Genomic DNA, 12,228 nt, shown 5'->3' with positions numbered 1-12,228 from the left:
ACATCAGTTCAGTGTCTTGCTTTAGCCATTTTGCTAGCGACATCTGGCAGTCTACCTATACTATTTGTCTAGTAGGTCGACCATAAATCCATGAACCATCGTAAGCCAAGACAGGCCAAGGCAAGCTCGCTCGCAGTCCAACCAGTGAATAAATAAACGAACTAAATAAACGCAGGAAGCGCGACGTTAGCAGCGGGAAAGAGCGCCGCCCCAAGGCTGTCGGCTTGTAACAAGTCTCTGCGCCCTTCTATGTGATTTCGCGTGACAATCAAGCGACACTCTCACTTGCTTTCCAAAGATATTAAATTAAACAACAAGAATCATTGCTACGGTTTGTAACACCGAATCCCTTGCTTTCTGATACGAGTACAAGCTGTTATTGTTTCTGTTAAGGACGTTTGATATTCGGTTGACTCCGATGTGATGTCTTCAGGGCTCTCATACATTTCACGACTTTGTAGAACACAGCACTATCAATTGCACACATGACTACATCCTGCTGGCATCATTAAGTACGCGTCGTCTGGATGCGATACGGACCGTTTGTGTTAGTGGCCACAGGATGATAGTGCTGACGATCTCTCTGCGCAATCGTATTTCAGATGTATCCGGACAGGAGAAAAATGAGCGAGGCTCACTTCTCAGGGCTGCCTTCGCAGAGCAACATTTACGGCATGACGACTTTGAACATCGGCGACGCCAACAAGGTGCTAGTGTCTTGCCTTCAGAGAAACGTGTTCTGCATAGAGTACGCCAGGAACAAGAAGAATGCATTGACACCGTCATCCAGAGAAATACACTTCACCTATCTGCCAGGTACTCGCCATATGAAACGAAAATTATTAATCTCGACAGAGCTTGCCCGCTTCGGAACGCAATTTCCCAACATGCTGTCTTGATATGCTTGCAGAGGGAGCCGACGTGATTTCGATTGATGCATTCAGCAAGTCGGTGCCTGACAACTTGGACATCATCATCGGAATTGCTTTCATCAGGGTAAATGTGGTCTCTGACGTTCGTCGACCACAACAACAAAAATATCCACTAATTGAGCAACAGTAAAACATATGCCCATATAGCTGTATTGTCCAAGAATCACTAGTCGGTCGTCCACGTTTACCAAATATTGATGTTTCTCGAACATCATATCACTTTATTCGTGCAACTACATGCCTTCTGCACATCACATCTAAATATTGGGCATTCAAAGTGATAGCAAAGTTTAGCATTGCGTTGAAGCTTCTCAGACGGTGTTCTAAGAATATGAAGAGGGAACATGTTGGCACAGCATGTGAGACTCCATGACACGAGGCAAGTGCTGCTGCACATCAGATGCAGCACCTTGGCCGCTGACAGCCGTCTCACAATGCGTTCTTGACGAGGAGTGCTGCCACCGGCTTTGCAGGCGTAACGCCTCATTGGTGCACGAAATGTGGCTGAAGGAAAACAGTCGGCATGTATAGCTTGAAGTGTACTGTCCATTCCACTCTAGCCACTGTATGCACCACGATGTGGTACATACACGAAGCTGCTGAGCATCTACACTGCAGCGAGTGTACAGTCGACAAACCATGCCGTATAACTCCTTCAGGTGCTGTATGCACAATTGTAGACGCCAAGATATTGCATCAAAAGCAAAAGCACTGATAAAAATAATGATATTTAAGACATGTTGCATACATCTTGAAACATTGCTGATTGGACCTGCGCTAATATGTGTAAAGTGTTCTTGTAAAACGGGTTGGAAGGAGGATGGCTGGGTGTTTGCTATCGGTGTCAGTATGTCGTGATGTAGTGGGTTCGCCTCTGTCATTGTCTTACAAATTTGACGTCAGGGATCTTTCTCATGTGGCTGCATAGGTGCTTTATAAGTACACTAAACTCGAAATAGTTTATGTTCTCGTACCTCACATTCCAATAGATGGTTCTCATGTAGAGTTCACATTATGTGAGCTTGACAAAGCTCACTGAAAAACTAAAGCTTCTTAATCTGTTCCACAGCTGTATGCTTCTCATGATTCAGAAGATGCAAGAAATGTGGTGAAACAGAATTTTTGAAGTACAGAAAAAATTGGCACCTAAGGGGAATAATCTGTCTTTATCAAGTTGATGATACACAAACAGCACCTTTGGAGGCTGTGTTTTTGAACAGCACAGCAGCTTGTAGCAACACTTCTAATCGGCTCCTCTTCTTTGTAGCCTGGAGAAAATCAGCTTGCAAGACATTATCTCAACATTTATTCTCAGTCGGAGCCAGGTTGTGGACTAGACCTTGACAGAATTGCACGTAAGCCTGTATAGTGTCCCCTTTGTAGAAACTTTTTGAAGTTGTACACTGGTATTGCACTGATGCACACCCTTTATATCATGCAGAGGGTTGTCAGAGCCTCGAGCTCAACTTCATCCCTTACCAGCTCACACACGCACCGTAAGTTCACAGTGCAGAGTAGCTAGTTCTAAAGCAGCGGTAAAAACTCTCAAGCTCTGTATTGTTTGTTTCATTCTGTTCAACCAACCAGGCTGTTCTCTAACCAAACTGGCCAGAGAAGCGGAGAGTTTGTGTTTCTCTTGTGTGGGAGTGACTCCAGGATACATCTTTTCAGAGAGGTATGTCAATTTCCATGTTCATAGTTCAGTGACACAAGTTTACTTGGAACTTTTCAAACCTTTAGATTTCCGACCATCAAATACCCTTGCTCTTTTTTCGCACATATCCAGGATATACACCAGACCTACAGTGAGATCCCAGTAGAAGACCACTTTCCGGAATTCGGAAATATTCCTGACATGTAAAGTTACAACTGCATTTCTTCCCTTGCTATCCGCTATGAATGGTGTTACTCAAATCGAGCAAACTATAATTCGGTGTGACATACTAATAGGAGCTTTGGTTATGCTCATGAGGGGAAGCTAAATGTCGGGAGCTTCTATCTAAACAAGTAGGAACGAAGATTCTGTTCAGCATCTACTGCACTTAAATTTATGAGGTTTGCTATATTTAAAAGAAAAAGCTTTAATCTAGTGACCGTAGAAAGCAGATACTTATTTAGGCCGCCAATTTTTAGCAAAGATGGGTAAGAAATCGCATATCTGAATAAAAATAAAAAGACAGTTATGTACCAAGTTTCCAACTCTGCAGCGTATTAATGAGTAGTGATATCACAATTCCATAAATATCCCCTATTAAGACATCCAAAGGGGACAAAGTTGATGTACTATACACCGCTCTCAAATGTTTTGTAACAAACTCGCATAAGCTGTAAACTCTCATAAGAAATTTGCCCATTTTAGGTGCTCTAAGGGATGCAGTTTACAGAACTTTGTTATCTGGTTTTAAGGCGGTGTTACGGATTTGTAAACTTCATGCATCACATTTGTTTAAACTTACCGATTTTCAACAACTTTTGTAAAAAATCTGGGGTCCCAACTAAAATTTCTGCTTTCCACAGTTTCTATAGTACTTTTTCTCTCCTGTGCAATACATTTCACTGAAGTCAGTCTAATGTTTGTCTAGTAAAAGCATTTCTGTGTTTTACGTGTATTTGAAAGGAAAAATCAGAGTTGGCCCCTTGTTAAAGCTTCCTATTAACCTAACCAAGGATGCCTAAGTTTATTTAACATGTCTGCTTCTTATATGGGAGTCCAGTGTCTTGGCGATGGATCTCAAGTACAAGGAAGAAGACAGCACTCGAATTTCAGCCATTGGTTGCGAGAACGGATTTGTTCAAGTCGCAGTGACTGCACTGAAGAATAGTGGTATGCACCAACGATTTCTGTGCAATCTTTATTTATTTATTTTACTCCAGGAGCCTGGATGTGGGACATTACATGTGGAGTCAATGGTGATGTGGCTGATCAATCAGTAAAGAATTATATTTGTTATTGGGTGGTTGTGAACTGGGAAGAGTTCATTATTCCCACTTAAATATTCACACTATCCTGCAGAGGGCATAAATGTTTGCTTGATTTTGGATTACATTGTGTGTGTTGGGGGGGTGGGGGGGAGCGGGGTAGAGAAAGGGGACATGTCCTCAGATTTTGCATAATGGACTCTCCTACTGTTCCACATTTTAGATTTCCTGCATGAAACAAATCTATTTGAGTGTCTGTAAACATACTTTGCATTGTCCCTAAGGCGGGTTTTAAACAAGGAAGAGAAGAAACAAAGAACTCAACACTGATTTGTGTCCAGCACACCTTTGCATTATCCTGGCTCTGTCATTACTCAAATTGTGTAAATGCACCCCGACCCAATTTATGGCAAGTGACCACTGGATTGTACTAGGCAGCAAAAGTCATGCATTTAGATGGGTACGTCCAATGCATGAGGGCTGGGAGATAGAAGCTTTTCTGGTGACTTTTGCTTGGAGAACAGTGCATGATGCAATAAAAATAATGCGATAAAGCAGGCATGCAACTTGCTTTCTTTTTTTTGTTTTTTCCCACAAATAGGTAAAATTCAGATTACATCATCGTGGCAAGTTGACTTGGACTCGCCTATTTCTGCCTTGCATCTTTTTGAAGACAGTGCCCATTGGCCATTGCCCGACTATATCAAGCACAGTGAGTTCTGCATGTAGTCAATGCCACGGAGTTCAACTTTCTTTTTTTTTTTTCAGTTCAGAGGCATCACTTTTCATGTGCAGTGCGGCTTCTGAGGGACTAGATAGGTGTCAGTGACAAATATTTTAGCGTTATGAGGTAATTTCAGCGTGACTTCTCATCCTGTGTAGAAACACTGCTTTCTTACTAGGTGCACCCATGTTGGAGAACAAGGAAGGGTCACCTATATTCTGGCTAAGATAAACAAAAACAAGTGGAGTTGGTGCAGGACACGTAATGCATAGGGCAAATAATCGGTTCGCTATTTGAGTTACAGTATGTGTGCCAAGGGAAGGGAAATGCAGTCAAGGTTGTCAGAAAATGAGGCAGAGTGATGAGATTAGGAAATTTAGAGAAATCATGGAAAGAGATATGGTTGATTCCTCTTTCATATGAATTGCTAGAACATGGAAGTGACACGTGTCTTTACAGAAACAGTTGCATATTTGCTTCGTGAACTGCAGTGAGAGGCACATAACTTGTGGGTTGGCGACCGTGTTGCAGGTTTGCTTGGCACATGGCTTCCTGTCCTGCTGCCGAGCCGCTTTAGCGAAAGCACGAGCATTTTGGCCCGGCTTTGTAGTGTCTTGGGCAGGAACTTGCGTTATGACGTGTTCAGCTTCAGGAATTCAAGTGGCAGAGTTTGTAGCGTGCGCCGCGAACAGGCGAATGCATTCTGCTTCACGCTGGCGTGTCTCTCACCGGACCAAAGCGAAGTTCGCCTGGCGACCATAATTTTTTATGGTCTACTGAGCAATGTGAACAGACTATCCCAGCAGCATGTACTTCTGGATAACAATACTATTTGTAGACAACGGCAATTTTATTCAATGTACTGGTGCTGTTGTGCAGGTGCAAATTTTTGAGAGGTAACCTTATGACAAAGCAGACTTTTTTCACCCAAATATCTCTTAGCAGTGCTCACAAGTCACGGGCTTTAGAACCATCCTCATTTTGCAGCCGAGCTCACCAGCTGCTACAACTCAGGCTCAGCTCTAAAAACGCATCTTCTTGTTTGCCGTGCCCTGATTCCGTCACTTGTTTACAGGTGAGGTTGAACCACTGCAACAATTGAGTGCGGGTTGTTCGTAGTCACATTGTATCGCACTATAACTTGTCTGCTTCATGCAAGCTGCAGTGCAACCTTTAACTTCTTTTTTTTAACCCCTTAACCATTTTGGAGGAGTCTTGCTCTTTTAGGCTCTGTTGTCCCTAAAACTGTTATAGCAAGTACAGCTCATACGGGTTATCTAGATTTAAAGGTGTTTAAAGTAGTTTAGGTAAGAAATTTCTTAATATATCACAAGACTTTCAACAAGTTAACTGTGACCAGCCCGAAATCTGCAAAGATTTGAGAACAAAAAAGTGTATGTGATTAACTTTCGTCAAAGTATTTCATGATTTTTCGCTTATTTGTAACTGAGGTGTGCGAATATAGCACACGATAATGTAAGGACAAATATAATGCTGACTGAAAATTAATTATCATAAAAACTTAAAGCGCTAAAAACACAAAGGATGTAGAAAAAGAAACAGACACCACACGCTGGTGTGTGTTTCTTTTTCTATGTCCTTTGTGTTTTTAACGCTCCAAGTTTTTATTATAATGCATTACCAACTAGGCCCCCGATCCATCCTGAAAATGAACGTGAATTTGTAAACCTACAGTATGGAATGAGACACCATATTCTTAAGTGATTCTCATTTGATCTCAGTCGTTAACAAATGTCACCACATGTACCATGCATTAACATGCTCTATTTTGAAGTCTTTCACAGCCAGTTGGACATGTTCTCACATCAAAAGGCTCCGATAACTACTAAGATTTAACACAGAGCCTGGGTCAAGTATTGAGTACCAAAAAAGTAATAGAAGCAATGTCAAGAGACAGGAAAACAGCATTGTGGATTAGAAAGCAAACAGGAGTAGCCAATATTTAATTAAGAGTGAGAAATGAAGTTTGGCAGGCCATGTAATGCACAAGGAAGAAAACCGATGGTCTATTAGAGTTACAGAAAGGGTGCCAAGAGAAGGGACCTGCATTTAAGGATGGCTGAGGACTAGGCGGTGTGATGAAATTTGAAAATTTTGTGACATGGAATGGCGTCGGCTGGTGCAGGCCAGTGATAATTGGAGACCGATGGGAGAGGCTTTCACCCTGCAGTAGATACAAAATAGGCTAATGATGATCACATCTCAGCAGTCGTTTCTGCATAAAAGCTAGACAGACAAAATAAAGCTCAATACCTTTTGCTGTGTTCATTACCTCCTTTTTTTTTTCTCATTCTCCTCATTCCTCCCAACAGGGACGTGCTTGACCGAGGCTTAGAGATGCATGCCATGCTACCTTGCAGTGACGATTTTGACTCAGTCGTTTGTGGCTGCATTGCTGACATTGACATGGATGGTGTGAATGAGGTCATTTTGGGAACTTATGGTCAGGTGTGTTTCACATCTTTTGTGCGAGCTGTTCAAGCAAACTGAGTCACTCCGATATGTTTACTGCAGCTAGCAATAGCACACTTGTGTAGAATTAGGTCGTAAGCTATAATACATGTAATGTATGGAGCTTCCCAGGTAATAATAATGCTGCACTCCCAGTCCAGGAGCATAAATAACCAAGAGAAGCTTAAGCGAGGCACAAATGTTCCGATTGACATTTTCATGCAGTGTAGATGTTGTGCACTGTGCTATCAGGATTGGATAGTAAGCGTGTACCAACTGCAAGGATTCTTACTTTTGTGTGAAAAAGAAACAGAAGTAAATTTTTTTTTTCTTTTCCATCACTGGATTACAATAATGAAGGCGTATGCACTCATTGACATCGTATGTTTACCTCAAGCTTTGATTTTACATCGATAGTGCACAGAGATGTTTTTCCTGTGCAGATGTCTCACTTGTGTACCGCAGTATGAAAGGAACAGTGGTAAAGGCACAATGAACATTCAGAATCAAAGCTGGCCCATTGGCCCCTTAGTTATTGTAGCATCCCTAATGGCAGCTTCCGCTTGTAATCAATTTTTATGATCAGTAAAAGTATTAAAAGACTTTGGCTTGGCTGATGGCTTCTGTGCTTCAAGTAGCACAGAGTGTAGCAGACCTTTCTCTGCAGCTCAAGTAACCAGAAACACATAGCATTGAAGCTGGTTCGTTGACCTCCTTAGCTGCGGTGGCAACCCTTGTCCCTATGCTACTAAATTTTGGCTCAAGTTTTGCAACGAGTAGGAGTATTGAAGGAGTCTGGCCAAAGTGATGGCTTGTGTGCCTCAGGTTAAAGAGCTAGCACAGCAGACTGTTGCAGTTACGCAAATACCAAATGGCCGGTTCACCCTTTTTGCATATTCTACCTGCTTCTGCAGGAGGTGCTTGTGTACAAGCTGGTATGCCAGCGTTCAGGCAGGGAAGCCTACGAGCTGCTGTGGCATCAGACGGTCTCCCATCCTATCCTCTCGATAAAGTATATGGACTTGACCGGAGATGGAATTTGTGAACTGCTAGTGCTGTCCACCAAAGGCCTTCACATTCTGCAGGCAAGTGATGCTTTTATATTACATTACATGCTGATACATGACAATAAAAAAGGAGCACCAGTTACTACTACAAAAGCATTGAATTTGATTCTGTTGTGCCTCCAAGCACGATACAATATTGTACTGATGAAACAAACAAAAAAAACGTTATTATCTGTCTGGTTCTAGCATCCATGCAAGCTTAGAGCACTGATTCTATTTTCTAAACAAATCAGTCATGCTACTGTGGAAAGCCTTTCCTCTCCAAGTGTTACGTTGTTGTAGATGCCTTCAAGAATAAAGTTTTATTACATCCTCACGTGTGCATGCGTGTCTGAGAATAGTGCAATAAAATAGGAGTGGCTGCTATATTATGAGCCAGTCTTGACACGTGTATTCAGGTTTATAAAATAGTTTCTACACTTATGAACGCTGCAGTCACCAGTATTTTTTGTTTACAGCATGACCTTCGAGAGACAGCCTGCATCTGCGTAGAAAGAATGGACAAGATTGCGAAGCTTTTGACGTCTCCCAGCACAACAGATGAAGGAGACATCTTGTGTACTTGAGAAATTACTTGGAATTTATTTGTTGTATATAATACAAATATCAAAATTAGAATGTGTATGTACAAAATATACGAGTATACATGGTCTGGCAAGTGGTCTTTTACGACACTTTGTCCGCATCACTTGATGCGATAGAGCATCTTCCGCTGCATGCGGTGCTGGATCTCCCCTCGTCGAATCATGTAGTGGAGCACTTTGTAGATTGCGCGTTCCGGATATTTCTGCACAAGAAAAACACATTAGCGATCGAACTTCGAGACTGCTGCTCTCAAAACAACCATGGCTGCCTTTGCAATGAGTCCTGTGTTAGAAGCTTTCAAACATCTTCACACCTTTGGCACAATACAAACTTAGCACACGGAGATTATGATTTGTAAGCCAAAGCTATGATTACTAGTTCCGGGGAATATTGTTGGCAACACAGGAGAACAGGCAGTGCTTGGAAATTTTATGGTGTCAGCCTTATTGTTACAGGCCATTGCCACACATTGGGCAAGATGCCGAGCAAGACAATAAAGAGGACAGTCGAAGAAGCGCTTGTAGTGTTCTTGGTTTGCCTGTTTGGCTGTAGCCTCTCCCTGTATATACCGTATTTGCTCACATAATGAACACACTTTCTTCCCCAAAATATTGGTACAAATTTGGGGGTTGTGATCATTACGCGGGGTAAAATGTTGAGCAGTTTTTTTTCCACAGCCGCCTCTAAATAGTAGGAGACAGATGGTACAATTTGGCGTCAGACACACCAGCTGTCGTCCTAGCGTGTCGGACGCCGAATCGTACTGTGCACCTCCTACTTTCGTTACACACCAAACGTCCGATCCAGCGCTACGGCACAACAAAAGGCATTGAATGCCACATTGGACATCTTATCATACCATGTCTCTCCTACTTGTCGCACGTCAGGTGTTCGATCTGGCAATACAGCACGGCAAAAGGTCTCGGATCTGGCCGCCGTTCCGGTGTGTCAGATTACATATTAGACGCCAAATTTTATCATGTGTCTCCTACTTCACAGCAGCAAGTTTGGGGTGCGGTCATTACGACAGGGGGAAAAAAAAGACACTTTTTGATTGAAAAAGTGTGGAATGCGTTCATTATGCAAATAAATATCGTATGTTGCACATACATTTTCCCATATTTTTGCCGGTTCTTGAACCCTGTCACAGTATATAATTGACCAACAACGCCCTAACAAGGGATGCTTCAGGCTGGAGCCACCAGCTTGTTTGCAGAGCTATATACACGAGTCTTCTTGGACAGATAATTCTGACACAGTAGACAGCTGTTAATTCGATCCTGTCCCCGCTGGCACCCATGCATTTCTACGGGCCCGAACTTTCGTTGTTATGATTCTAAAATTCCCCTTTGCCGGATGATTCAAACTTGACCAGTAAACGTGCACGGCCTGACCCCAATAGCAACCCCTTTATTAACAGCGTCTGTCTGGGCAGAGTTTAGGGGACAGTAAATGCATTGAACACATTATCTTGCATTGAAAACGCCTATTTTCAGCATGCCCTAGGAATATCTTCAAGCAATAACAGTAGCTCGCAATGTCTGATCGCAGTATTTACCAGCTTCTAATGTGCACCTTCCTTTTTTCCCCAAGAAAATTTGACCAATATTTGGGAGGACACTTAAGCTTCGACTCAGAACACGATAGCATTCAAAGATCCCGGACTGCTTCTCACGCTTCCCGGCAACTTCATGTTACACAACAATAATGTTTTCCTGGAAACTGTGGCAGCAAACGCTATGCACGAAGACAAGCTTTCTGGTTCTTTTTTTCATGGTGTTGTAAGGAACCATGTGGGCTGCGCTGCTCCTACTAAGACAGACCTAAAACAGCAGCTAGAAAAGGGGTTTATGTTTGAGTTTGCATAACAGAATTATGTTTTCTTGTATATTCAAATTACAATCCAACGCTATCATGTCTGCAGGTTGTGTGTAACTCGTACTTTACGAATTTTCTGACGCATTTTACTTTGAGAAATTCGATTAGTTCAATAATGCCTATGCACCACGTGGAGGGACTGCGTGGTACGGGATGATTTTTTCATCCATGGGCACCAACACCGAATTTTCCGCGACGCGGGGCCCTTTACTCTAGCACGTTAAAAACCGCGTTTGCGACGGTTGTATGCTTTGCCGCATATCGCAGCTGTATTGCGGCGAAGCTGACTTTAGGAAGCCGCCACTGTGCCACACACATTCTTGCCACATTTTCTTGAGCAAGAAATCGGGTGCAGATTAGATTTCTGCTCTGTTTAAAAGCTCTGATGTTATCTCTATGTTTGCTTTCTACTTTGCACATATTGTAAACGAGAGTGCATTTGATTTGGGGGCATGTTAGAATCAAGAAAATACTGCTAAATGAATCAGCAGTGTGTTTTGGCATTTTATTTTCTGCATCTTGTTTAACTTGACCTGGCAAATACGATAAATTTCGCTGGTCCTGTCAAGGTCTAGTTAACAGAAGACGATTGTACCAGCAAAAGAAACATAAAAATGGTATGCAGCATGTGATAAATGTTCAGTTTGTTTTAAAGGCACATGCTTGGCATCTATAAGCACAAATTGTTATGAAGCAGAGTTGCAAGTCTATTTACTCTGTACATTCACTCTGTACAGTTGCTAAGCACTAGCACATGAACAAACCTGTTTTTTCTTCTATTATTTACTAAAGGACCTAATCTATATTGCCCCTCCATTTTGATCCTTCTTGCCTCATTCAATGTGTGTCGTAGGTGCTAAGTGATTTGCTGAATAATAACATACTGACAAAAGCAGCTAGCCTCCATCATCAACGTGAACAGGAATTGTTCAGAATAGACTGATGAAAAACTTGTGTGTGAACCTGCTTGAGGAAGTCTTGCACGATGCTGTGTTCCGAGACCTGAGAGCCAATGGCGAAGCGTCGCTTCATTTGGCCTTCGATACGCAGAAGCATTTCGTGCTCCTCTTGTGTTGAGAACCCTTCAGCACCAGAGAGGTCACCGGACAACGCAGCATCCAGCGTTGAAACCTGAAAGAAAATTGTTAAATTATAGTGAGTTCATCTGACATGAACAGATCAGATGTTTAAATTTTGAGAGTGACGGGGACACAAAATGTAGATATATCCCAATCTTAACTCAAACTAGGTCGTTAATGAGGCTTTTATAGCATAAGAAATTAAAGAAAAAAAGAAACGTTATCGTGGTTTGGGACAATGCCCTGGATGCAATGTGCAGATCACTATACAACTTATAACGGACCTTTCTCACAGAATTATTACAGTCCGTTGTAATGAGTGTCGACTGTACTAGCTTAGAGACATTAAAGGGACACTAAAGGCAAATATTAAGTCAAGCTAAAGGGATAGACCAATGCTCACGGATGCCTTAGGCATCAATATTATCACAAACGAAGTTTTAGTAATAGAAAAATTTACCGTATTTACTCACATAATAAACGCACTCACGTAATGAACACAGCCCCCCACTTTTCCAATCAATAAGTGTTTTTTTTCTTTTTCTCGCATAATGATCACACCCTGAACTTGC

General features: G+C 42.2%; 2 protein-coding genes across 3 annotated transcripts in view; one reads left to right on the top strand and one right to left on the bottom strand.

Moving 5' to 3' along the window:
• The first annotated feature begins 116 nt into the window (after window positions 1-116).
• Window positions 117-8,766, top strand: LOC135904339 (KICSTOR complex protein kaptin-like). Of its 2 annotated transcripts, none has more exons than XM_065434971.1 (13): window positions 117-331; window positions 603-816; window positions 911-996; window positions 2,200-2,287; window positions 2,374-2,428; window positions 2,520-2,607; window positions 2,719-2,789; window positions 3,647-3,756; window positions 4,453-4,563; window positions 5,563-5,650; window positions 6,909-7,044; window positions 7,962-8,132; window positions 8,573-8,766. In XM_065434971.1, the coding sequence occupies exons 2-13, from the start codon at window positions 603-605 to the stop codon at window positions 8,678-8,680; spliced, it is 1,326 nt and encodes a 441-aa protein (XP_065291043.1). In that variant the 5' UTR covers window positions 117-331; the 3' UTR covers window positions 8,681-8,766. The 2 variants fall into 2 exon arrangements, with proteins under 2 accessions (XP_065291043.1, XP_065291044.1); XM_065434972.1 differs by lacking the exon at window positions 117-331 and adding an exon at window positions 347-512.
• Mcm5 (Minichromosome maintenance 5) overlaps window positions 8,669-12,228 on the bottom strand; it is a 27,400-nt gene continuing 23,840 nt past the window's right edge. The window contains exons 15-16 of the mRNA XM_065434968.1: window positions 11,541-11,708; window positions 8,669-8,901 (exon numbers count right to left, since the gene is read on the bottom strand). Coding sequence (XP_065291040.1) covers window positions 8,800-8,901; window positions 11,541-11,708 — 270 coding nt within the window. The 3' untranslated portion in view covers window positions 8,669-8,799. The remainder of the gene's footprint in view (window positions 8,902-11,540; window positions 11,709-12,228) is intronic.

Source organism: Dermacentor albipictus, chromosome 7 (genome assembly GCF_038994185.2).
Source record: "Dermacentor albipictus isolate Rhodes 1998 colony chromosome 7, USDA_Dalb.pri_finalv2, whole genome shotgun sequence".
NCBI classification, from domain to species: Eukaryota; Metazoa; Arthropoda; class Arachnida; order Ixodida; family Ixodidae; genus Dermacentor; species Dermacentor albipictus.
This window is presented reverse-complemented; position numbering and strand designations above follow the sequence as displayed.

Coding starts and splice junctions, on each gene's coding strand:
- LOC135904339 (XM_065434971.1), top strand. CDS start 603: ATGTATCCGGACAGGAGAAAAATGAGCGAGGCTCACTTCTCAGGGCTG. Junction 997..2,199: donor TCGGAATTGCTTTCATCAGG/GTAAATGTGGTC, acceptor TCTTCTTTGTAG/CCTGGAGAAAATCAGCTTGC. Junction 3,757..4,452: donor GACTGCACTGAAGAATAGTG/GTATGCACCAAC, acceptor TCCCACAAATAG/GTAAAATTCAGATTACATCA.